The sequence below is a fragment of the Lissotriton vulgaris genome, chromosome 1_1 (assembly GCF_964263255.1).
Source record: "Lissotriton vulgaris chromosome 1_1, aLisVul1.2, whole genome shotgun sequence".
NCBI classification, from domain to species: domain Eukaryota; kingdom Metazoa; phylum Chordata; class Amphibia; order Caudata; family Salamandridae; genus Lissotriton; species Lissotriton vulgaris.
This window is the reverse complement of record NC_141685.1, coordinates 995,370,039-995,394,634: the sequence shown is the minus strand read 5'-3', so window position 1 is coordinate 995,394,634 and position 24,596 is coordinate 995,370,039. Positions and strand designations below refer to the sequence as shown.

The 24,596-nt window shown below is 48.7% G+C and overlaps 1 protein-coding gene across 1 annotated transcript in view; it reads right to left on the bottom strand.

The window, feature by feature from the left end:
* NOTCH3 (notch receptor 3) overlaps positions 1-24,596 on the bottom strand; it is a 201,063-nt gene that overhangs the window by 90,196 nt on the left and 86,271 nt on the right. The window contains exons 3-4 of the mRNA XM_086927998.1: positions 7,848-7,990; positions 4,604-4,939 (exon numbers count right to left, since the gene is read on the bottom strand). Coding sequence (XP_086784124.1) covers positions 4,604-4,939; positions 7,848-7,990 — 479 coding nt within the window. The remainder of the gene's footprint in view (positions 1-4,603; positions 4,940-7,847; positions 7,991-24,596) is intronic.

Genomic DNA, 24,596 nt, shown 5'->3' with positions numbered 1-24,596 from the left:
TTTGATTATTCCATACAAAGAAAATTTCCCTTTGTCCATGCTTGTGCACAAATTCTGAGGTACCTAATGTTTTGAGTATCATGATGGAAACATGCCTACACCTCACTAGAGAGGCATTCTAATCCTGCCAACACTATAAGAAAATCCATCCAAAACAACTGAAGTTAAGTGCCAGGTAGGCATCTAGTTTTTAGAGTGCTGCTCAGGGAGGTGTCTTTGGACGAGCACAGTGTTTTGTGCCCACAATTTCTTCGCCATCCTGTCTTGGAGTCATCATCGTACTCGCCCCTGCCAAGCGAGGGAGGGGCTCGTAGACGGTCTGGCAGATACTCCAAACAGAACACGCCTGTCAGATGTTCCCTAGAAGGGTGTGGGTGTAGCGTCTACTCCCAGAATCCTTTGGCCACACGCGTCACAATGAGGGGCGGTCTGTCCTGACCCGATTAGCGAGTACAACAATCCTGAGTCACAGCAGGAGGGCGGGATGACAACATCCAAGGAGAGAGGCACTGGGTGGAGAAAGAACAGGCAGATCAAGCTCTGCCAGAGAGAAAGGGATTCAACAACCATGATGATATCAGAAGATAAACGACAAAGGCCAGCCAAATCCACAGAAAAAGAAGGCCGATCGTATTTTATATACGCACTATGTAGAATCCCAGACATGTATTGCACATATTCCATCAGCCCTGCAAACATTTTCATTTAACCCACAGAGTACATGTGGCTGACTGGAGCTGTGATAGGAGTTCGTGGTTGTAAAGACTATGGTAATTAACTAGTCTGTTTGAAGGAGATCTGCTCCCTAACTCGGCAGTACACACCGCTGATTGTGATACGGGGATTGCAGTCCGAGCCAGCCAGAGACAACCTGCTCAAAACACACTGCTTTTATCACTTCTGACATGGAAGTACAATGTGGTTAAATGACTTCTTGGGTTAATTTAAAAAGCTGTACGACAAAGACCTATCGTACAAGGAGGCACATCACTGCCACAGGCAGACGCTTCTTGAAGACGTGGATCCCAGGAAGTGAATCAACCGTGTGGGCAGGGAGTAGCCCGAGGTGTTAGGGAGATGCCTGCTCCACACTTCTTGTACACTGGCTGCACAGACATCTGCACGCTGTGTTACAGGCAATCTTCTGAATTATTTCCTTCCCATCCATGAAGCGTTTCCGTCTTCTGTTTTACCCACTTCACGCCCTACCCTCTAACTCACTCAAGCTTCCTATGAGCTTCCTGCCTTCGTGCTGGGACAATGGTTCACTTTGGGACTCCCAGCGACGAAAAACAAGCAAATGAAGTGCCTGGTGCGGAAAGAAAAATATGGAATTTGGAGACGTGGGATCATCAACAAGACGCCACTGCCAGTAATGGCGGAGATCCATATCCATTCAGAAATGAGCCAAAACTGGGAGGTTCCATTAACCAGGAGTACTAAAACCGTGGGAATATAGTGAACGAGACCCCTTCTCTGTGCACAGCCGGGGCCCTATTTAAATCACCAACAGGAAAAAATGTGGGGTTCATGCATTCACAATCTAAGAAGTAGAAGATTGGGCTCATTGTGATCAAGTCAGGGACTATCAGCACTTTACAGCAATCCATACTGGATCACAAACGAGGTAAATGTAGGCCCTTTCGAAGATGAAAATAAAGTCTTGGCAGCAGGGCTTTAAGTGGGATAAAAAACCGGGGGGAGGGGGTGTCTCTCAAAGAGGAGTGGTCGATGTAATTAAGGGCGTGGATTAAAAGCCTGTACTCTAAAAATCTATGCTTAGCATAGTGTGCCACCGATTTTGCTGCTTCTGTCATTGCTCCACATATAAAATACAGCAAGTAACATTACACCTATAACAAGCCAGGACTGTTGGCTTTGCCATCGGTTGTTAGCTGCATAAGATAAATAGGCAACAACTACGGCTTTCAGGTATATAATATTGAAAATGCTTCATGATGAGACTGTGAAAGAACTATAACGAGTCTCCTTGAAGTTACATCAGAGGCAGTGAAGGGTGGTACTGCTGCAGAGGTAAGATGTCATTTTTTTCACCCTGAAGGGGAGGGCAAATATGGAGAGCCCAACAGGGATCCGTCTCAACACCTGCTTTTTAGCACCAGCAGGACCCAGCTCACTTAAAACCCAGCTTGGAAGCCCCTGGCTGTGATCCACCGCATGCCATCGAAGGAGCAAAGGGCCGCCCTTACAATAGCAATATGAGTTTATGAGCGGTTCAAATCATTGTGAATGAATCAGAGCTTTACCACCGCAGAGCTTAAAATTTGCCACCAACTAGCAAATAACTCAAAGTAGGGTTCTGAGATTGATGCTGAAGTGGTGTGCCCGTGAAAGCTGTATGAGGGATGCCGAGGTTGTGTCCCTGTTTCCACTATGGAATGATGTTGCAGCAGTGTAATGGGATCACTGATACAGAAGTCATTTACATAATACTTCACTGGTGGGCACACAGTAGCTTCCACAACTTTTAACACTTATCTTTGTGGTTACACTCAGTTTCCCTTAAACAAAGCACCAAGAAGATGAAGAGATTAAGTCCCCTGGTGCAGCCCTTGCTTCTGTGCCCCTCATAAAATGGGAAAAACCAGTAGGATATTCGTTCCTCAATTTTATCACATGTGAAAGAAACATTCAGACGATATTCTTTCCTACGATGCACTGCATGCAATGGGGACGAGGTGGTCACACCCGGCGTAAATCTCTCCTCCTAAAATCTGGGTCAGCCACTTGTAAACTGTTAGCCATTGTCTGGCTAACTCCATCTCCACCCTCTGGCCTTTTGACTTCCAAACCTCTGTAAGGTGAAGAATTTGTGGGGTTTTCCAAACTTTCATCCTTGCAGATAGCACTGCAGGCTTACAACAGCTGCTGGAAGTAGCACTTCTAATATTCATCTATTGTAGCCAAACCCAGCCTCGGTTCCTATTCATAAAAAACAACTACAAAGACTTGTCGACCTAACGCAAACGTGCATACTGTCTGGAACATGTATAGAGGTACAGTCAGAGTAGCACATTCCCAGCACTGAAAGGTCTGCATCTACATCAAGGGAGGACCTGGCCTGGCAGTTTGTGCTGGACTGTTCCCATTGGGCGCAGGGTCAAGACGGATTTGCATATGGCTGAGTCCAAACTGGAATGGCATGGTGAACAAAAAAACGACGGATTTAGGCCCAGATCTCCCTACTGGGGTGAATGTATGACATTGTTCTGCATTCTGTCCATCAATTGTTCTTTTTTGCATCTACATCAAGCGCTGCACATATTGCACACACAGTTGCCCGCATAGTGTGTAAAATCTGGTATAGCCTAGAGGCTTCCACCTCGAGCTCCACACCGACCAGCAGAACTTTCTACCATCCTGGCAAGCACAGGGCCACACAAATTGGTTGATGTGCCTCAAAGCCTTCTGTGCTTCCAAGTAGCCGAATATCAGTTGTGTAGAGTCAGGAGGTCGCCCTCCCTCATGACCTGGCAGGTATCCTAGAATTCCAGAGCAGCGACCAATGATCCACCTCTCCAAGCTACCCCATCTTGAAGAGTAGCAGCACCACAAGCAACAAAGGCTAGATAACTAACCAAATTTGGGCTGGTGCATTCATCCACATTCTCTTGCAGCAGCCAACACAGTGCTGCCCTGTTAGTTGCAAGTGTGCTACAATCGCCACCCCACTGAACTTGCAGCGCCCAATACGGCATATCCCCGACTAGTAGAATGACCTACAAGCGTGTTGCCAATGCATTTTACCTTGACCAGAAGTCTGCGTTCTTCCATCACTTTCACAGCAGCTAGTGCTGCAAATATTACCGTAGTACTGACCTTGCTCTCACCACACCCAATGCTCTACATATCTGATAATGAAAAGCCAGCTACACCTGTGATCCCAATGCTCCCCTAGCACCCAACGCTGTGCACCCTTAATGAATAGTATATTACAAGTGTTCCGCTTTAGCCTCTTAGCACCTAACGCTGCACACATCTGAATTCACTGCAATCATGCTGCCACTGTTAGGCCGCTCATGAGAGCAGTACTCTACTCTCAGAACCACTTGTTGGAGCACAACATTTAAACAATTTCCAACACTGAAAGTGTTGTATTTAGGCCTGGAAATTCAAAGATAAAGATGAAACGTTGAAACTCCTTGACATCATGGTATCTTCTTTGGTTACAATTACAGCTAAGAGGTCAACACATAAACAATGAACATACATAGTTGTGGTACATGAACTTCTCAATAGTGTTATGTATTTGTTTCTTGGAACTAAAAGCTTTTAATTGACAAATGCTTAGATTCCGCTCTCACTGGACATAAGCACTATACACATAAGTAACCATTACCACATTCTGACTACTTGTGTTTATAAGAGGAGACAATGTCTGGAAACCAGACATCCCTCTCACAGGAGGCTATTTCCTCCACCACTACCCCCAATTTCGATTCCCATTTTGCTAACCTTCAACAGCGGCCTCAGGTAGTCTGTAGAGCCGATGCCCTCACTGTACTGTCTCAAAGCATAAACACAGATCCTCAGTATGCAAGGCTATCCTTTCCACTCTCCAGAAGCACGGAACGGAACTTACCAGGTAAGCAGGCACATTCATAGGTAAGGTCGCCCGTTGGCCGGCAGGTGCCTCCGTTCATGCACTGTGATGGTAAACATGGCACGTAAATGTTCTCGCACAACTGCCCAGTGTACCCAGTCTCACACTGGCATTTGAAGGAGCCGGGGGTATTCATGCAAGAACCACCATTTTGGCAGATGTTGCGTGGACGGCACTCATCCACATCATTGCGGCAGTTCTTCCCCATGTAGCCTGGGGAACAGGTGCAGTTGTAGCGGCCATTCCAGTTTATACAGTGAGCACCATTTGCACATGGGTTGGTAGCACAAGCATCAACCAGGGAGCAGTCTTGTCCTGGAAAGGGGAAAAAGGACATAATAAAATCAGTCTCCAAGGACACTATAAATGGAAGTAAAGGCAACTGACGAAATAATAGGCAGCAATGCAACACATACCCAAAAGTACCGCTGTAGCAACTAAAGACAATTTAAAATGCTCAGATGCAAGCTGGAAAATAACAATCTGCAAAGTTACTTAGCCTCATCCCATGCAAACAGCTCCTCCACACATCTCATCATGGTGGCCTGTCAACCACTCTTCATTCTGACACCACCGCTTATTTTAGAAAGCTGTGGAGAAGTTAGATATCTGTTTGGATCACAAGGTAAAATACTTCTGGGTTTGCATTGGCCTCCTAGCTTTGTGGCATGACTGCAGGGTGCCCTCATCCATGCATGTGGGATTTCCAGGAGACAGGAGCATGATTTGAGATGGAGTCTCCCATCCCACACCACATCTTCGCAGACCTGGCACCATTGAGCAATGCTTAGATCAGGCATCAAGACAAGAGATTCACTGCCAGTTCTAGGAGCACTAACTAGCACCACAGGAAAATGTTGTACTATTTCGAGGAGGGAGCAGAAAATATTCCTCCTCTTTTCTTTGAGAATTCATGTGACGTTTGGGAGGTCTGTAAATCCGAGTGGGGAGAGAGTGTTCCAGGCATTAAGAAAGACAGTCTGAAATATACTGTTCTCACTCTCAGAACGGAAATGATTAGATAATCCAGGGAAGAGCAAACCCTCAGTGGAATGCGGTCTAGATCTGACCGATCACAAAAAAAAACATTACGGATTACCTCCAACCAGGACCATGAAAGACGCTGGTCTTGACTATCAAATGAAAGGATTTATGCAGAATGATCAACCTTAATATTGGATTTGGCCAATCCCGACTAACTTCTAAGCATTCAGAATCGGAACTGTAAATCTTTTAAAGGAAATGCACATTAATTCCTTCACACAGCACCAAGCAGCGGACAATGTCGTGATTTTGCCGTATGGCTCAGAGCCCCGTGTATACACACTATGAACACCTCATGCATGACTGGTCCAGCAGAGGAAACATCCTTCAAGGTAAACAGCCAGGTTCACGGTTGAGTCCCTTCAGAGGCCACACCACAAGAGCCATGGTAGGCCAGGTGGCACAGGGAGCGAGCGTGAGCAAACACGGCTACGTAAATCGGGCTGACAAAAGCCCCACGTGTTTGTTTTGCAGGATTGGCCACAAGACATTTAGGAAGCCCGCTGGCAGTCAAACGGTTATTGTTGGAAGTAGGAGCCGTAACCGTTCCCACGCGAGGCCTGCCAACTAACGTAGGTCCTGGCGGGCATAACACTCCGCATGGCAGAAAGCATCACGTGAATGGGCCCCTCCCCTAGTACCTACGGCTTCTCTACATAAACCCTTCTCATACAACCACTGCCCAACACACAGATTACACACCTTCCTCCACAATGCACATCATCTACCTGCAGCCAAAGGAAGGAAAAAAAAAAAACATACCCTACCTGCCTCTTGTTAAATGCACTCTTGGCAGGCCTGGGTGATACGGACAGCAGCTCTCAAAATTTAATTAGGAAATTGTATATTTTTTTCCAATTTGGAGTTTGTATCCTCATCATAACAAGCAAACCAATACAGCAATACTCACAAACATTGTGCCATTACATTTATCCAAGATGCAGAGCCTATTACAGTTTTATATTGACAGCGACATCCTTTCCATTCCCTTTAGTTCCTGTGTACCAGCTGAATAAACAACCTTGATCCAATATCCACTGGTTCTCGGATTTATCCAACACACTTATTTCGATGCGCCGATACCCTAGGGATGCCAAACAAGGCTGAGATCAAGTTGGTCACATAGAAGGATGCTCGACTTAGGTGGCACTATGGCAAGTACCACAAATACTCAAGTCAACAACGGGGCATCCAAGCCTCCGGGTCCTTTTAGAAGTTTACTTGGACAAGCCCAGTACATGCCAGTCCTTTGCCAAGGGAGGTGTGCTCTCCTGGGGCCCAGTGGGGATCATCAAGGTATCCAAACCTGTTCATGGCTGGCTGCAATACTTTATTACTCGTGCTCAGGATTCATTCACGGAATCACGTCTACGAAACTCGATCAGCGAGGGATACCCAGCTACTAATACGGTGCAACATGCAGGCAGGAAGAACTCCTCACTTTGTAGCTGGCTTCTGCTGAAAGGAATTGGACCACACCATGACAGCCCCTCCGGTATGCCCCGATCAGGGCATTTGGTACTGGCATCAGTTCACACTTTTTTAGGGGATCAAATGTGATTTTGCACTTAATTTGTTCCAATATATAGTTCTTCAATCTGGAGCAGCAATTTCTTTACAGCGATTCACCCTCCATCTCACTTTCATCCACACCAGCACTTTGCAGAAAGGGCCTTCGTATGGAATCACGTGCCCAGGATGAATCCACAGTCCTGCTGCAGAATACTGCCATTTCCTGAGCAGTGAGATTGGTCTGCGTCGGTGGTTTGATTTTGATAGATAATGGTTTAGCAATTTTCCATAATTATACATTCAAGGTCACGGCCTGCTTTTTTTCTAGATTAAGTTTCTTAGAATCCCAAAGCTGCTGGAGACCCTGGCAGGGGTGAAGAACGCTCACTGCTGATCCAGTGCCCCCAACAGGATCTGAGGTCATCTGCCCTGGCACAGATCAAACTAACAAAGATTTTTGCACACTAGCTTTTGGCAGCCTAGTGCAGCTCTTTTTTGCCGTTCCACGTGGCAGTAGTCATGGAAGGGATTTCAGCACACAGCAATCGGGTTTTCAGAGTACAAAAAACGTTAGAAGTACTGTGTATACCCACTTCAGCCAACAAACCAGAGCCACATCTAAGAACATCTGAGAATCTTGCTGCAAGAATTCTGGTGCACCACTTACCTCGGAATCCCTTTGGACAGTCGCACATGAACTGCACAGTGCCGTCGATCACAGAGTTCGTACAGATCCCTCCGTTGCGGCAGGGTCCTAGGTGGCAGGGGTCTTGGAACTGGCATCGGTCACCAATCAGCCCTGGACGGCACCTGGCAGGAAAACACAGGTGTTTAGATGATACTGCTTTCCTATTTTAATCTCTTCTCGCCCCTCAGAGGGACCAATAACTAGAAAGGAGCCACTCCAAACATGCTTTCTGGGTGTTGCCCATGAATTCCCACTTTAAATAGCCTGCTTACTTTAGTTTATTTCCAGAAACAAGCATTGTCTGCCAAGCCTTCACAGGATGCAAATTCAAAGAGCCAGATGGGATAATATAAGTTCATTATCCCTTCTGATGAACTGCGCTCCACAGAACAGGGAAGACTTGCCTCATATTAGGAAGGAGTTACTAGTGAGGCTTTGGAACTAACATGGCCTTTTAATTCATATTCGCCACAAGACATAATCAAAACATCTTCCAGAAGCCTCCTCTCCTCCGACCGATGGATAAATAGTGTAGGGATTCATAAGAGAACAACCAAGGGAGGAAGACGAAGGCACCTGGCACATCTAAAGACCAAGATCAATCTCTCACAACATTTGGAACATTAATCTGCTCATTTCATGCCCAAACTGACCGTAATCCTGAAATCGATCAAGTGATCACTGCCTCTGCACAGGAAGCAAGAGAACCATCACCCTTTATTATAGGGCAATATGGAGCCAGTTATTAGTTCCCCTGGCCTGTAAGCCACTACAGCAAACAAAGTCCACTAAATTTTTGTCAGTAAGAAAACTTTATTTGGTTAATTACAACCTTAAAAGTATACCCTATACATAAAATTACTGTTAAAACTTGAACAAGATCATATTAAAAACATGGCATTTGTACTTCCCGTAAAATAGTACATTCCTTCGTACTAAATACAAAAATAACCCTAGGGGTAATTAAGTCAGGTAATTTCCATCAGCATCAAATCAATTCCAAAGGTTCCAAATCACAACGTTAACCTTTACATGTACAGCCTCATCCTCCCCCCATGAGCGCCGCCTAAGATATTTACTCTGAACACTTTAGAAACAACTTGACTTTACACAAAAATTTCCCCATAGCACAAGCAATATCTAGATACCTCATTTCAGCTATAAAGCTAGCAGCTTGCATCCTATTTCTGATCCTGTATTTTTTAAAAATCGGACATAAAATTTCTTTTCGTAAATCTAAAAACATCATACAATCTAGTAAAATGTGTACAATATCGCAGTGGGTACCCAACCCGCAAGTACAGGTTCCATTATTATTCAACATAAAATTTTTGGCTTCCTTGTTCCCATAGCAGGGGTTTATCCCCATTCGCACTTTTAGGACCTCACGTCTTAGGCGGTAGCTGGGCAATCTGTCTAAATAGGGGTACTGTTGGTTAAGTTCCCAGGCCAGGGTCATATATGACACCGAAACTTTCTGCGAGAGATACTCTCTATCATATGTGCGAGACGTCTCGGCTCCCAGTGACCTCAATTCCTTCCTAGCTATATGTGGATGACTCAGTTCCGGGCATAGTTTTAAACCCAACACACCATAGGCTTCACTTAGTGCGGCTCTTGTTTCTTTCGCCCAGGTCAGTTCGCTAGCGACAATTTCACTTTTACACCACTGTGAAATTTTTAAGTGCTCTCCAGACCCTAGGCGCTGCCAAAAGCGGATGAGTGCCATACAGGCAGTTACTGCCCAGGAGGTAATTCCCATCTCCAGTCTTGCAGCATGTACCATAGAAGATTTAGGCAAAGAGAACAGATTTTTTTAAAATATATCCCTCCTCTTTATCCCACCCTTTTTTCCCACTTAAATAGAGCACTTCTGCCCCATACAGGAATTGGGGGGGGGGACCATTGCTAGGTAGGCTTTTATGACCGGCCTATCTGAGTTTTCTCCGTACACACTATTAAATCTTTTTAGCCCCTTCACAGAGGCAGATGCCCTCATTTTGAGAGCCTCCAGATGGGTATACCATTTAAGGTCACTCTTAAACCAGATTCCCAGGTATCTGTATTCGTTTACCCTTTCGAGTGGCTTTGTATCCAGATACCACAGGAAGCTAGTTTTACTCCTACCGAAGCATAAAATTTTAGTTTTATCCATGTTCACTGTTAACTTTTTATTCCGGCAGTATTCATTGAACATGTTTAATTTCCTCTGGAGGCCTATCTGTGTCAGGTCCATAATCACTAAATCGTCCGCGTATAGTAGGCACGAAACATGATTTCCTCCCAATTTTGGACTCGCCCCTTTAACCTCACTTAGTTTTGCTGGTAGGTCGGCCAAAAACAGAGAAAAAAGCAGTGGGGCGAGTACGCAACCCTGCCTCAAGCCATTTCCAAGTCCACTAAATTGTCCAACAGGGCGCACAGTAGATGCGAAATATAATTTTCCATACAAGACAAGTGAGAAAATTGTTGACACAGCACCTAAGTGGGATAGGTATGGGACACACAGTTTACAGTCTTCACAATGAAATTGCACTTTCTGGAGAATAATTGTTCACTTTGAGGTGTTGAAACCGATGCATTTTCGAAAGGAGTCGCACGCTGTTTGCGCTACTCTCGTTTCCGATACATCAGTTCCAGATACCTCCCTGGGTGATGGTGTTCCCAGGAAAGAGGTTAAAGTCCCCCATGCAACTGCCCCCCACAATGAACAACCCTAACAAGAGGAGGATCAATTCCACATATAAAATCAGCCCCAGCAAGAAGTCTAAGATGTCCATCTAAGTTATTGGCTTGAATTCATAGATGTAAGAATATCTCCATCCACAAGCAAGATCCAGAACACATTTTTGCATGGATTAACCCCTTCGACGCTGATGAAGAGCTGGGCTCGTCATGGCGTAGCCCGCTCGCACGCTGATGACGAGCCAAGCTCGTCACGTAACATGCGATTTACGAAAACTCAGAGCAGGAGCGGAATTCCGCTAGCGCGCATGGAGTTAAGTTTTCAGTTTTACCAAGGTTATTCAAGAAATCATAAAAAAAGGCAATCGTTTTTTATAGAAATAGTGCCAACAATTTTGCATTGCAGTTTAGCACAATGAAATACATGCTTCTGAGGCGCGTACCTTAAGGCCTCAAAAAAAATGTACAAAAAGGAAATGTGCAAATAGGCAAGAGTCTCTACATTGGAGAGTTTTAAACTACTCGTCATTTAAGTAACGAGGTAACTCTGCTGACCAAGAATTATGCCATTCCTGAAACTGGGTTACAGGGTCCTCCTGGTAATGCTCACACCACTTCAGTAAAACCGCCAACAAATGGCACACACCGGACTTGCCCCCCTGCATATTAACACATAAATAGGAGAGAAGGATAATGTATTTCTTAGCCCAATTTACTTGCATTAGAAGGCTGCGCTCAGCGGAGGAGAGCAACAAACTCTGCATATTTCACACACACACCATACTGAAGCCCTTTTAAATCATTGAGACCTCTCTGCTTCCTCAGTCCAGGTGGCATATTCCTCTTGACTCAGCCCACCAAGCAAAAAGGTACAAGAATATAATGAATACAAATCCAACAACCTAACTTACCTAATGCTCATCGAATACCCCCAACATCAAGTACCCAAGGAGACTTGGTACGGTCATGGAAAGATTCAAAACCAATCTCCTGCATTCAAACCCTGAAAGACTAGCTGTTGATGCCTGCTACTTCCTTATAAGAGGAAACAAGTACTGCTCTTCTGTTCCACACTGCAGGCATGGGCGCCCATCCTTAAATTGCCAGGCTCTACCGCCACTCCAAGTATATTGGCAACAGGACCCATTTTTTTTTCTTTTTTTTAAATCAAAGATGCCAAGCACCTGTGTGCATACATGGAGGCATTGGGGAACTACTTCGTCACAGTAAAAGGCATCAACTGTGGACGGTAAGATGGAGGGAGGGTAAACAGGGAGGAAAAGCAGACAAAACGTATCATAGTTGAAAATCTTTGGAAGGGGACTGTGATGCCCATCACACACAGCACTTCGAATTGTACAGTATTTGAATCACAGTGGATAACAGAGGTCTTCCGGTCAAATGGGAATGCATCACACGACGCAAACCCTGTGGCGCCAAGTGTTCAAACAAAACATCAATTGCACACCCTTATTATTCAAGGTGATATTCTAAGAGTGACAGCTGCAATCTATCCATTTATTTCCCTTCGAACTGTGCCGTTGTTTTCGAAAAACAACATACATGTTCCCCCCCCCCCCCCCCCCAAGACTACTGATTTTTTTTTATTTTTTAACTTTTTGTAAAGGCTTGTACGTAAGTGATGCACGATAAGTATTTTTTTTAATGTCTATTTGAATCTTGTGGTTGATAAATGAACATTCAAGTTCAGGCCTCCAAGTACCTCTCCAGTGTACATGAATGTGAATGGTCCATGTCTCCCGCCACTCTGCGTGTAGTAAAGGCAGAATATTTTACATTGTAATCCCGACAGCGGTTCTTCAAAATGAAAGCTCACGTGCTCCATATGTGCCATTCTAAAATACATTAAATGTATATCGCCATTCAAGGAGATTAGCACATAGCAAATAAATACATAAAATTGCTGTTAAGTCTACGTTGTTGCATGTACTTCATGCACACTGGTTATTCGCATACCCACACCAAGACCTAGTCAAGTAGCTCTCCAGTCAGTGCTTTCAAATAACAGGTACCATCAGGAACAGAGTACCTGCACTTTTTTTTAAAGGGAGAGCACCAGCACTTCTCAATAGACATGAAACGCTTTTAATGGGAGTATACGGTCGCTCCTTAGAAGCAAAAAGGGTACTTCGGGATAGTGAGTGCTAGTCCTTCTAGTATTCCTAGGTTTTTGCCCTGAGCTGCGCCCTCAGGGCAGCACTTTATGCTGTTAAAAATTACTACTTTTCAAACATTCCTAAAAATACTTGGGGAATTTATAACTTTCAGACTATTGTGACAACTTCACCTATACGGCACTACCCTACATTGTGAAATATAAACCATAAATAATCTGTTTTCCCCATAAATTGAGTATTTTTTGGTTCTTATAGAAGTCAAGACTATGCCCTTAAGGTGAGGTGACCACTACCTCCTGGAAATTGAAATGATGTCCCTAATAGCTCCCTGGCCTGAAAGTGCCACCTTGCATCTCTTCCACTGCTGGTGATCCCACTGTATCTTCCAACAGTCTGCAGAAGCTGATGCCCTATCTTGAGCTGTCCATCAAGCTGCAAAAGTCATTAGCTGAACTTATTCACCTCACCCCCAAAAATATCATTGGTTCTTGATAGCGGGATTAACCCTAGCCGGTGTTATCCATTAGACCAAACGATAAATCAGACCCAACCCCAAGTACTAGCTAGCCTTCACATGCATCTCTCTGAACATCAGGTGGCTCCACAAGACGCGCCCCCCCCCCTCCAATCCTTGAGGCAGAGCCCAAGTATAGCACTCTGCGCTTCTTAGTTACAATGTGGTCAGCTAGGTCCATTACTAGGGAACCAGCTGGAGAACGCCCAGAACTAGACAAAGAAACCCACCAGTACCAACTGGTCTCAAAAATCTGTGCTATTCAACTCGTTTCATCCCACAGTGGGCAGGGAGCGTGGCATTTGCTACCACCCGAGTAAAGAACTGATTGAGTGAGTAAAGAAACATTACCACCCTCATATTTTACAAATTACTTGATGAGTTGCCACGTTACAAACTTGAACACAGCGGAGTACACGGTTTCTGTACAACACAGCGGGTAACAGGATGGAAGTTGATCAGATGTGTGTAGAGGATTTTCAACTATTAAATTCAGAGCAGCCAATGAATGAAAATTTCTAGTTCGCTCAGTCATCACAAGCACACCAAACACCTCTTATCTTCAAGAAGGAAAGTTCGAGAAATTACATACAACAATGCCTATGGGTTCTGCTTATGCTCAAAAACAAATCAAAATGACACATACAGGAAGGAGCCGAGTGTGCACACAGAACAAGGGTATCCAAAGTATCAAGTTATAATGTTTCATCGAGCGGCTTTTCAGTTATCAGATTTGTCAGTCTGTTTATTCAGCAGTCTTTTGTTTCTTTGCTGTACAGGTTATCTGATTTTTATATGTATTTAAAAATGTCTATATCTATTTTCTGACGCCTTATTGAGGCCTCAAAGATTTTCAAGTGGTCAAGTAATTACCATGCATGCACACTATATTTCTAGGATTGACTTTCAGCAATATAGTAATCTGAATGTGTGCACACAACTAACGTGTCCCCAGCCTCACTGAACGAGCATTCCATTTGGTCATCAGAAGTTGAGGTGTCGGAGACTCCAAAAACGTACCCGCGGCACCACGGACGCATTTTATTTCCACTTAGTTTAATTAAAGTGAATAAAAGCTACAGTGGTTTCATGTTTACAGTGGAGTAACCTCGCATTCAACATTTCCTTACATTCAATCTTACCGGGCACCCCTCCTTCCATTTACCAGCTCGTTGATAAACAGAGGTGCACTTTGCAGAGCACAGTAAATAAATACTCTAAGCACAAGGGCGTAGATAGAGTCAAAGTAAAAAAAAAAAAAAAACATCACTGCTTTTATTTTGATTTTGGGCGGTGAAGACTATACTCAGGTGATCAGTCGAGTCAGACATGCTACAAACGCTATGTGACAACAGTGAAGTAGGCGTCAATATAGTCACTACGCCAGAATGGACCCAACCCGGGGCCTAGCCTCACACACCTGCGACGCATGGGTGACAGCGCGCTATATAAATACATACAACGTAACACGCCAGGGTCAATCCTTCGCCTGTGAGGCTCCGCCAGGGGCGGCTCGCTGAGGCCCGCTCTTCCTGTCGGTTCCATGAAGCCACCAGACCATCCCCATCGGAGCACTGAGAGGGGAGCTCTCTGGGAATGGCGCGGAGGGCGCGAGACTGCACACCATAGACTCATTCACCTGCTCTGAAAGAGCACCCTTGGGGAGTGCATAGCACGTGGCTTCTGAGCTCAAAGTGAGGCTGTGCAGGGCCTCGACACGGAAAGGCACGAGGACCAGCCTGACGAGGTCTGCTGCCTCCTGAAACTTACAACCGGTCTGTGCAACCTCCCGCCATAGCCAGCTGCCAGCCTCGACCAGCTGAACGGGATACAGCCGCGCGCCTCCTCGTGCCGCCGCCGCCGCGCGCGCATGCACTGTGCACGACAGCGATGCTTGGAATGGGGCGGATGTCCTCACAGCCAAGCGGCAACAGCTGAAACAATTCGAGGATTAATATTAAGTCGGTGACACCGAGAGTGACAGGTGCAGCCGCAGGAGGTGAAGACGCGGGCTAATTAGCAATAGCAAGGAGGGGGGCTACAGACCACTTAAAACCCCCTCACCAGACAAGAGGTCTGTGGGCCAGGGTAGCAGCGGGATCGGGAGAGGTTGCACAGTCTGGTAGACCCTAGGAATCTGGTGGCAACAGTGCGTGCCTGCAAAAAAAAAAAAAAAAATCAGGGAGGGGGCAGTAGGATGAAGAGGGGTAGGGAAGAATCACCCCATTCAACCATAACATATTAAAATGATTAGAAGCATAAACCATCCACGAGAACCCGCCAGATATGTGACGGGCACAGCAGTCGATGGCGTGCACTGCAACATCAGCTCAGGCGTACAGAGGGAGAGTACAGCGGGCCTTGTTGTGGCAGTGTTAGTGCAGGCCTGGCAGGGCGGGGGCGAAAGTGCGGGCTCTCTGCACACTGCAGATGGGATCAGTTAAAACAACTCCATTTAAGCCGCACAGCTTGTTCACATCAAGCGTGGAGAGCAGAGCGTAGCTCCAATTTCACTCTCTGAGGACAATGCAGCATGGTTTTCCCACACTGCAGACCCTCCTCCCAAAGATGCCGCCAAAACTAAACCAACATTCCCACAGGCTGCCGCTGGGAGCACCTGACCAAATCCATCTCCTACTCTGAATGGAGCGCACCAGTGTTCACCAGATTGGACAATGGGGGAGGGCGGGGGTGGCAAGGCCCAAGAAGGCCAGAAGACTTGTGTGCCAAGCAATGCTGACTAGCCACAGAATAACTGGAGGGCCAAGTAAAGCCAACCAGAAAGCGGGTGGGCCGACCAAGACCAGCTGGAAAAATGGTTGGAGGGAGTAAGGTGAGCTGGAAAAAGGATGGGCAGAGCAAGACCAGCCAGGAAAAAAAGGGTGGGCCAAGCAAGGCCAGACGGAAAAATGGGTGGGCCAAGCAAAGCCAGACGGAAAAATGGGTGGGCCAAGCTAGGCCAGACAGAATAATGGGTGGGCCAAGCAAGGCCAGACGGAAAAATGGGAGGGCCAAGAAAGGCCAAATGGAAAAATGGGTGGGCCAAGCAAGGCCTGACTGAAAAATGGGTGGGCCAAGCGGAAAAATGGGTGGGCAAAGCAAGGCCAGACAGAAAAATGGGTGGGCCAAGCAAGGCCAGCTAAAAACAGATAACAGGAGAATGACCAGCCAAAAAGAAGGAGGCCCAAGAATGGGCAGATGAAAAACAGAGGGACTGGGCAAAGGTAGCCAGAAAATGAATAGGAAGCCTAGGAGACGAATGGAACAGGCAAGGCCAGGAGACAGATGGATTTGAACAGCACGGCTGAAACACAAGGAATGAGTAAGGCCTGGCGGCAGAAAACTGTTAGATGAAGCAATGCTGGGGTGAATAGTTAAGGTAAAACGGACAGACATGAGACATACCGATTTAAAAAAAAAAAAAGTTGGTGATGCCATAGTTGAGGCAGACACTAATTGGGCAAGCAAAGCGAAATCAGAAAAATTGTGCATCAAACAAAGTTGGAGTGAGGAGATTATTTTGACAAGTAACGCTTGGAGATTATGGGCCAGAGGTACCAAGCATCTTTCCTGTTGAAAACGAATCAGACTGTTTGAGAATGGAAAATGCTTTTTCAAATGTACAAAATGAGATTCGGTACCTTGCTATCGCTTTGCATTTTGCATTTCGGTATTTGGAAGGGGGAATTTAGGGCATACTGCCCAAATACCGAATTGGTATGGTACGTATTACTGTCTTGTGACCAAATTCTGGTCGCAAAATAGAAATGCTTACCCACCAGTTTAAAACTGGTGGTAACACATTCTCAAAGGGAAGGGGTCCCATGGGGACACCTTCCCTTTGAGAATGTCAATATTTTCCCAGGAGCAGGCCGCGTTCCCACGGACAACTGCCTACTCTTTAAAAACAAACTCCAAGGTCTAATTTTTTTCTTTTAAAAAGCGCTCTGTATTCCTTTAAGGAAAACGTGCTGCATTTAGAGGGAAAAAAAAAGATTGCTTTATTAAAAAGCAATTACAGACATGGTGGTCTGCTGACATCAGCAGACCACCACCCCTGAGATAGCTGTGAATCCTAACGGATTGCAAAGAGTGACCTACATCATTAATATTCATGAAGTAGGTCCATTTGCGACCTACAAGGAATCCCTAAATGAAACTCTGATTTACATACATTAGGAATACCGACTTTCTTATTGCGATTCAGAGAACAACCGTAATTAGGAAATCAGTATTCCTAATGTTTGTACATCTGTCCCTACGATCTGGCAGGTTAAAGTAGGGAGATTTGCAGTACACAGAAGGGTAGGTAAGCCTGGTTTAGACGTCAAGGCAGGAACGGATGCATCAAAGTAGAGTGAGGGCGGGGGTCTTGGTAATCCAGGTGGCAGGAAAAGGACATACCTAGCAAAGTGCCAAAAGGCAAAGTGGTGGGCCTTACAGGCCAAGCAAACCATACCTTCCTCTTTCCCAACCTTGAACACTAGTTTTCCTGCAGCACCAGTGTAATGTTAAAGCTGGCTCTCGGTTGGGCCCCATTTGTTCTAGAAACCTCAAACCTTTAGCAGAATGTTTCAGTGGGACGAGCCTCCCCAATCCAATCATTAAGGCACAAGCTGCCTGTTCAGTAGTGTGTGACTAGCTTAGGAGAGGTCATTCGGATAACTACCACCCACACTACCTGTACCTGTTGCTTCTCTGCAGTCCTCAAAGGTGGCGTTTTCTAGGAGAAGATAAAGCCTGAGTGAGATCAACCTCTGTAACCCGCTCTACCGCCTATCGTGAGCACACCCACACACAACTTTATTCCACACAGTGTGAGACCATGAAATGGATAATGTCCAATGTGTGCACCACACACTGAAGCCCATGTCTACAGCTATAATCTTAAAAGCCCTGTAGAAACCTGTGTGTTGGACTTGGCCCGCAGGGCAGGTTCACCCCTAGACTTTTTGCCTTATTTGTGACCCTGTGTCAGTGATTTTTGGGTCTCTGCGCACTTTTCCCTGGGCCCCAGAGTGAAAGTGCGCGCATGTAGTATGGCTGGCCTGCCCTCCCATAGGAATGCATGGGGAATGTGTGTGTCCCTGGTAGTTCCTGATGCGTGGGGAGTACAGGCTCGAGTTTAGTATGTATAAACTCGTGAGAGTGAATGCTGCAAGATGGTGTCTGCGGCATGTTTGTGTCTAGTTGGGAAGTGCTACTTCTGGACATTGAGATATGTGTGCAGTGAGGGTGCTGGAGCGTGATTGGCTGGAGCTGGCTGGCATGCCAGGCTCCAGGAAGTCTGGATGGGTCTGCCCGGTGGTGAGTGGGAGATTAGCATGCTGATGGCTGGGGAGGAGTGTACCTGTGGCCTGAATGAGGCTGGGTTTTCCCCAGACAATGCTGGCTCCGCCCCCCTGTGGTGTGACTGATGTCCCTAGCCCTGCCAGTGAAAGAAAGGGGTGGTTGGGCCATCAAGGGTACTCAAGAACCAGCTGCGACTGGTTCCGCCCCCACCCTGCACCTTCAGACAAAGGAATGTACTGTATAAAAATGGGGCTGTGTCCCCACAGAAGTTGTTCTTCTTTTGGAATCCTGCCAGAGGGGGCTTGTGCCGCTGCTGGGGCCAGAAGGACCGCCACTTGGGGAGTCTCCCTGCCTGGAGACCCAGTGTGCTGGCTCTGGCCCAGCCTTGCCCCCCCCTGCCTGCCTCCAGCCCTGCTGGAGCCCTGTCCTGTCCTCCAGTGCTGAGGAGCACTGAGGACACCTGCCTACAGCCTGAGAGCGCTGCTCTCTGCCCTTCAGCGCTAGGAGCGCTGAGATCGCCTGCCTAAGCGCTGGAAACGCTGTACTTTTGCTCGAGCGCTGTGAGCGCTGTATCCTGCCCGCTTTGTAGGAGGATTCGACGGCGCGGGTGCCACCCCGCTCATTGCCGCGGTACTTTGCCCGGGTTCGTGATTTGTTGGAGTCACGAGGGAGCCCACTCCTCGGATCCTGGGAAGCCGCCTGCCTGCCTAAAACGGGCCGCCGCGCTGCCCGCGACGACCCGGAAGTGTTCCAGACGGCCGGCCAATCAGAGAGCGGCCCCGGAAAGGCCGACCGGAAGTCCCGCCTCCCTCGCCGAGCCGAGAGAGAGCCTGCCGAGGCTCCCCGAGAGGGAAGGAGAGCCCCGGGACCAGCGGGAGAGACCCGCCTCCGTGAAAGACCAGCCGGTGAGTGCAGGTGCCTGCAGAGGAGGGGGGGAGCGTCGGGACACATTGCCGGTGTCCGCCCCGCCCCCTCCCTGCAGCGCGACCTCGCGCTCGCGCGTTGGGAGCCCAGAGAGGCTCAGAGGCAGCATTTTGTTGTTGGAGCCCGAGAGGCTCATCGGGGGCAATTATTTCACGAGCCCTGAGAGGCTCTGAGCGCCCCACCTTCCCTGCGAGTCCCCAGAGGGGGGGCTCCCCCAAAGAGAAGCGCCGCACTTGTGCCTAGAGCCTGAGAGAGGCTCAGGGCGCCCTTTTGGAGAGCCAGAGAGGCTCGCAAGTGCCTTGTCTTTGCCTTGGGTCCCCAGAGAGAGGGACCCCACAGCCCAGCGAGGCTGCACCTTGAGTTGCTGGAGCCCTGAGAGGCTCAGCAGCGCCCTTTCTTGTTTAAGAGCCTGAGAGAGGCTCACCAGTGCCACAGTGGTGGTTCCTTGAGCCCAGAGAGGCTCCAACTTTGTGTTAACTTTACCTGCTCCAGTTGTCCAGCACTTAGTGGACAACTGCCACGTTTAGGCCCTGACATTGGGACACCGGGACAGTCACAGGTGGTGACTTGTGAGTATGGGGTAATGGTTATTGATTCTGCACCGCTGAATGTATTGCTTATGCGTCATGTGCCTTTACACCTCTGAATGTTGATACATCATGTGTTTTATCCTTGCACCCCTATAGGTATTGTGACATGTAGGTGGTTGTTTTCTCCCTAGTACAGGTGGTGCTAGAGAGGTCCTGTTACCAGTGATTACTGGTTGTATGCTCTACTGTTATATTTTTGTGCTACAGTAATTATTTCTAAAAGTGCTGATACCCTTGACAGTGGTCCAAGTGGCCCTGTCCTGTACAAATATCCCTTGTAAATTCCGCCCGTGTCTGTTGGCACCGGGTAATAAGATGTGTGTTTTATCTGATGTATATTTTTATAATACAAAGGCTATTTTTACATAACCTTGTGTGGAGTGTTTCTTTGTGGTGGGCCTTGGGTGTTGTTGCTGGGGTGCGTGCGCAAATACTTAACTTACATCGCCTCCAAGTTTAGCCTTGACTGCTCGCGCCACGTTACCTAGAGGGCGAGTAGGGGTTGCCTTGGTGTGTGACTCCCTTGCCCTGACACTTAGAACTGGCGATCCCTGACTGACCTCGACGCGAGTCTTGGCCGGCCAGGGTCCCGGTTCTAACATTGGCGGCAAGCGGTGAGGATAAGGATTTGTGTTTGCGTTGTACCACAGTAGCAACTGGCCACTACAAAGCTCTGCATTTTTAGATGACCACATTGTTGGGGATTATTGTGTTTTTGGTGAAGTTCCATTATTGCTTCTCCTGAAGAGTGTAATTTGATAATTGTGTTCAGTACATTTGTCCCCCGCCCTGCTTCCAGAGTTTGGTACCTGTGTCACTTGTGGTCAGGTTGAGAAGTCAGGGGTGGTAGAAACTGCCTTACCGATCCGAGGGGAGGGTGTGTGTGGATGAATGGTGTGTTTCCCTGGACGCATGAGTGAGTTCTTTTTTTTTTAAGGAGAGTGTGGAAGTTTTGGAATTGTGTACTTTTACTTCAGATTGCTAGTTCCCTTGTGTTGCACGTGTTTGTGAGCATCCTGTCAAGATGGAATCTCCTTTTAACCTTTGTGGCCTGTTTAAGTACAGTGTGCATGAGTTGGTACGGTTATGTAAGGAGAGAGACATCCCAGTGAGTGAGTCAGACACCCAGTCCAAGCTTAGGGATAACATGATCCTGTGGCAGAAGAGTGACTGGGAGCGTGAGCACAGTGAGAGGGAGAGGGCCCGGACCGCACACCATGAGGGTGGTGGGTCTGAGGGGAGCCCTGAAGAGTCTGATGTGGAGAGTGAGTTTGACAGTGGATGGGCGCCAGCAGAGAGCGAGTACCCCCTAGATAGGGAGTCCCTTGCTGGGTCCAGTGTCAGATGTAGCACCCCATCCCTTTCCCTGTCCCCAGAGGAGTGGGTGGATAGGAGAGAAGAGAGGGAGCACCAGCTGGCCATAGAGAAGCTCAGGTTAGAGCATGCCTGGAAGATGGCGCAGCTGGGTGTGAATGAGCGGATTGCAGAGGCTGAGAGGGCCTTGGCCAGGGAGAAGATAGCCCTAGAGTGTAGGTTATCCCCTGACTGCAGTCATAATTTTCTGGATCCCCCAGGGAGGGTTGAGTCCAGTGGTGGCAGCTATTTGAATCTCAGTGCAGGAAATCCCACTCCCAGTTCCCAGAGTCTGGTACCTGTTTCCCCAGAGGAGGAGTATAGGTTGAGATTCAGGGGCAGTAGGAAACTGTCTCACCAGTCTTGGGGGGAGTTTGTGGATGAATGTCAAGGTGCACTGGCTGAATGGTTAGAGGTTCACATGGAATCTGAGTTTGACAAACTATTTGATCTGGTTCTAAGAGAGCAGGTGCTTAGTAGTTGTTTGCCAGAGTTGCGCCTACACCTGTTGGAATGTGGGTTGACTGATCCGGACACCCTTGCAGAAGAAGCAGAGCGCTGGGAGAGTGCCAGAGGTTCTGTAGAGTCATTGGAGAGTGAGTCCAACTGTAGTGGTATAGGTATCTTCCAGCCCAGCGTGGTGGAAGAGGCTCAGTGTAGCCCAGCTAGGTCCCAGTATAGTGAGAGAGGTGGAGGGGCTGACTACCTGGCTCAGTGGAGCAGGAGTCAGTGGGTGGCTGAGAGCCCCCAGAGGCCCGAAGCCCTGTCTCAGAACTTGGGTGGTTTCTTGAGGGAACACCAGGTTAGGGACCTAGGCTGTCCTGGTAGTACACTTGAGGAGGATCTCCTAGTGTCTAGGGAACCTGGAGCGTCTGTAACTAGAGCTCCAGGGGTTCCAGTGTCCGGCAGTGCTACTCCAGGAGGGAGTGCACAGAAGTCCGAAGTGAGGAGTGATTGGGGGATGAGTTTCCCAGTGGATGCACCAGTGGACCAGAGACTAGCCAGTTGGGCTAGATCTTCTTGGGTGGACCCGGGTGGCGCCACTTCTGGTCTGGGGGATCTTTGCGCACTGTCAGGTGGACAGGAGGCGGGAGATCTGCGCCAGACAGACAGTCACACGACACATGGGTCATGTGTCAGCCTCAGGGGGATTGCGTGTGAGTCCCCAGAAGTCCTGGAGTGCCAGGCAATTATTCCACCAAAGGTTTTAGACCGGAGGTTGGGAGGCCAGGTTCAGGTTCTGCCTGACCTGAAGGGTAGGACAACTGTAACCAGTGTCCTGACCGGTTCTTCCAGAGGAACTTCTCCAGTTGGGAGAGGGCAGACCTCTGGAAGGGGGTACAGAGGGTGGGAGAGCCCACCTCTGACCCTGGTGCAACCTGAGGGGTTAAACCCTGGGTTGGAGTGGCGTTGTAAGGGTACCCCTCGCAGGAGGAGGAGGAACCCTGGAAGAAGAGGTAAGGGGAGGAGAGCCTTCCCTGAGACTCCTGGTCCGCCTGAGGTTGTAGACCAAAGGCTGGTGAACCAGTGGCAGTCCAGTCCTGTCTTGCAGACAGGGAGAGTGGAGAATGGGTACTATGTGCCAGGGGTTACTACCCCCCGCTCTGCGAATTGGCAACGACCGGTGGCACCTGGGTGGCCCAGGGCCTGGTCCTGGCCGCGGACAGCTGAGGAGTACCAGTGGGGTAGCCCAGTTGGTCCTTACAGTAGCTTTAGAAGGAACCCTAGGGGTTCACCGTGGCATAGAACAGGAGGGTGTCCCGGCAGTGGCGGGCCTGCGTCCGTGTTCTATCGCCCCAAGCAGGGAAGTCCATCACGGTGGTGATTGTTCTCCCCTGCGTTTTGGCTGGAAGGGGGTTGTGTTGGACTTGGCCCGCAGGGCAGGTTCACCCCTAGACTTTTTGCCTTATTTGTGACCCTGTGTCAGTGATTTTTGGGTCTCTGCGCACTTTTCCCTGGGCCCCAGAGTGAAAGTGCGCGCATGTAGTATGGCTGGCCTGCCCTCCCATAGGAATGCATGGGGAATGTGTGTGTCCCTGGTAGTTCCTGATGCGTGGGGAGTACAGGCTCGAGTTTAGTATGTATAAACTCGTGAGAGTGAATGCTGCAAGATGGTGTCTGCGGCATGTTTGTGTCTAGTTGGGAAGTGCTACTTCTGGACATTGAGATATGTGTGCAGTGAGGGTGCTGGAGCGTGATTGGCTGGAGCTGGCTGGCATGCCAGGCTCCAGGAAGTCTGGATGGGTCTGCCCGGTGGTGAGTGGGAGATTAGCATGCTGATGGCTGGGGAGGAGTGTACCTGTGGCCTGAATGAGGCTGGGTTTTCCCCAGACAATGCTGGCTCCGCCCCCCTGTGGTGTGACTGATGTCCCTAGCCCTGCCAGTGAAAGAAAGGGGTGGTTGGGCCATCAAGGGTACTCAAGAACCAGCTGCGACTGGTTCCGCCCCCACCCTGCACCTTCAGACAAAGGAATGTACTGTATAAAAATGGGGCTGTGTCCCCACAGAAGTTGTTCTTCTTTTGGAATCCTGCCAGAGGGGGCTTGTGCCGCTGCTGGGGCCAGAAGGACCGCCACTTGGGGAGTCTCCCTGCCTGGAGACCCAGTGTGCTGGCTCTGGCCCAGCCTTGCCCCCCCCTGCCTGCCTCCAGCCCTGCTGGAGCCCTGTCCTGTCCTCCAGTGCTGAGGAGCACTGAGGACACCTGCCTACAGCCTGAGAGCGCTGCTCTCTGCCCTTCAGCGCTAGGAGCGCTGAGATCGCCTGCCTAAGCGCTGGAAACGCTGTACTTTTGCTCGAGCGCTGTGAGCGCTGTATCCTGCCCGCTTTGTAGGAGGATTCGACGGCGCGGGTGCCACCCCGCTCATTGCCGCGGTACTTTGCCCGGGTTCGTGATTTGTTGGAGTCACGAGGGAGCCCACTCCTCGGATCCTGGGAAGCCGCCTGCCTGCCTAAAACGGGCCGCCGCGCTGCCCGCGACGACCCGGAAGTGTTCCAGACGGCCGGCCAATCAGAGAGCGGCCCCGGAAAGGCCGACCGGAAGTCCCGCCTCCCTCGCCGAGCCGAGAGAGAGCCTGCCGAGGCTCCCCGAGAGGGAAGGAGAGCCCCGGGACCAGCGGGAGAGACCCGCCTCCGTGAAAGACCAGCCGGTGAGTGCAGGTGCCTGCAGAGGAGGGGGGGAGCGTCGGGACACATTGCCGGTGTCCGCCCCGCCCCCTCCCTGCAGCGCGACCTC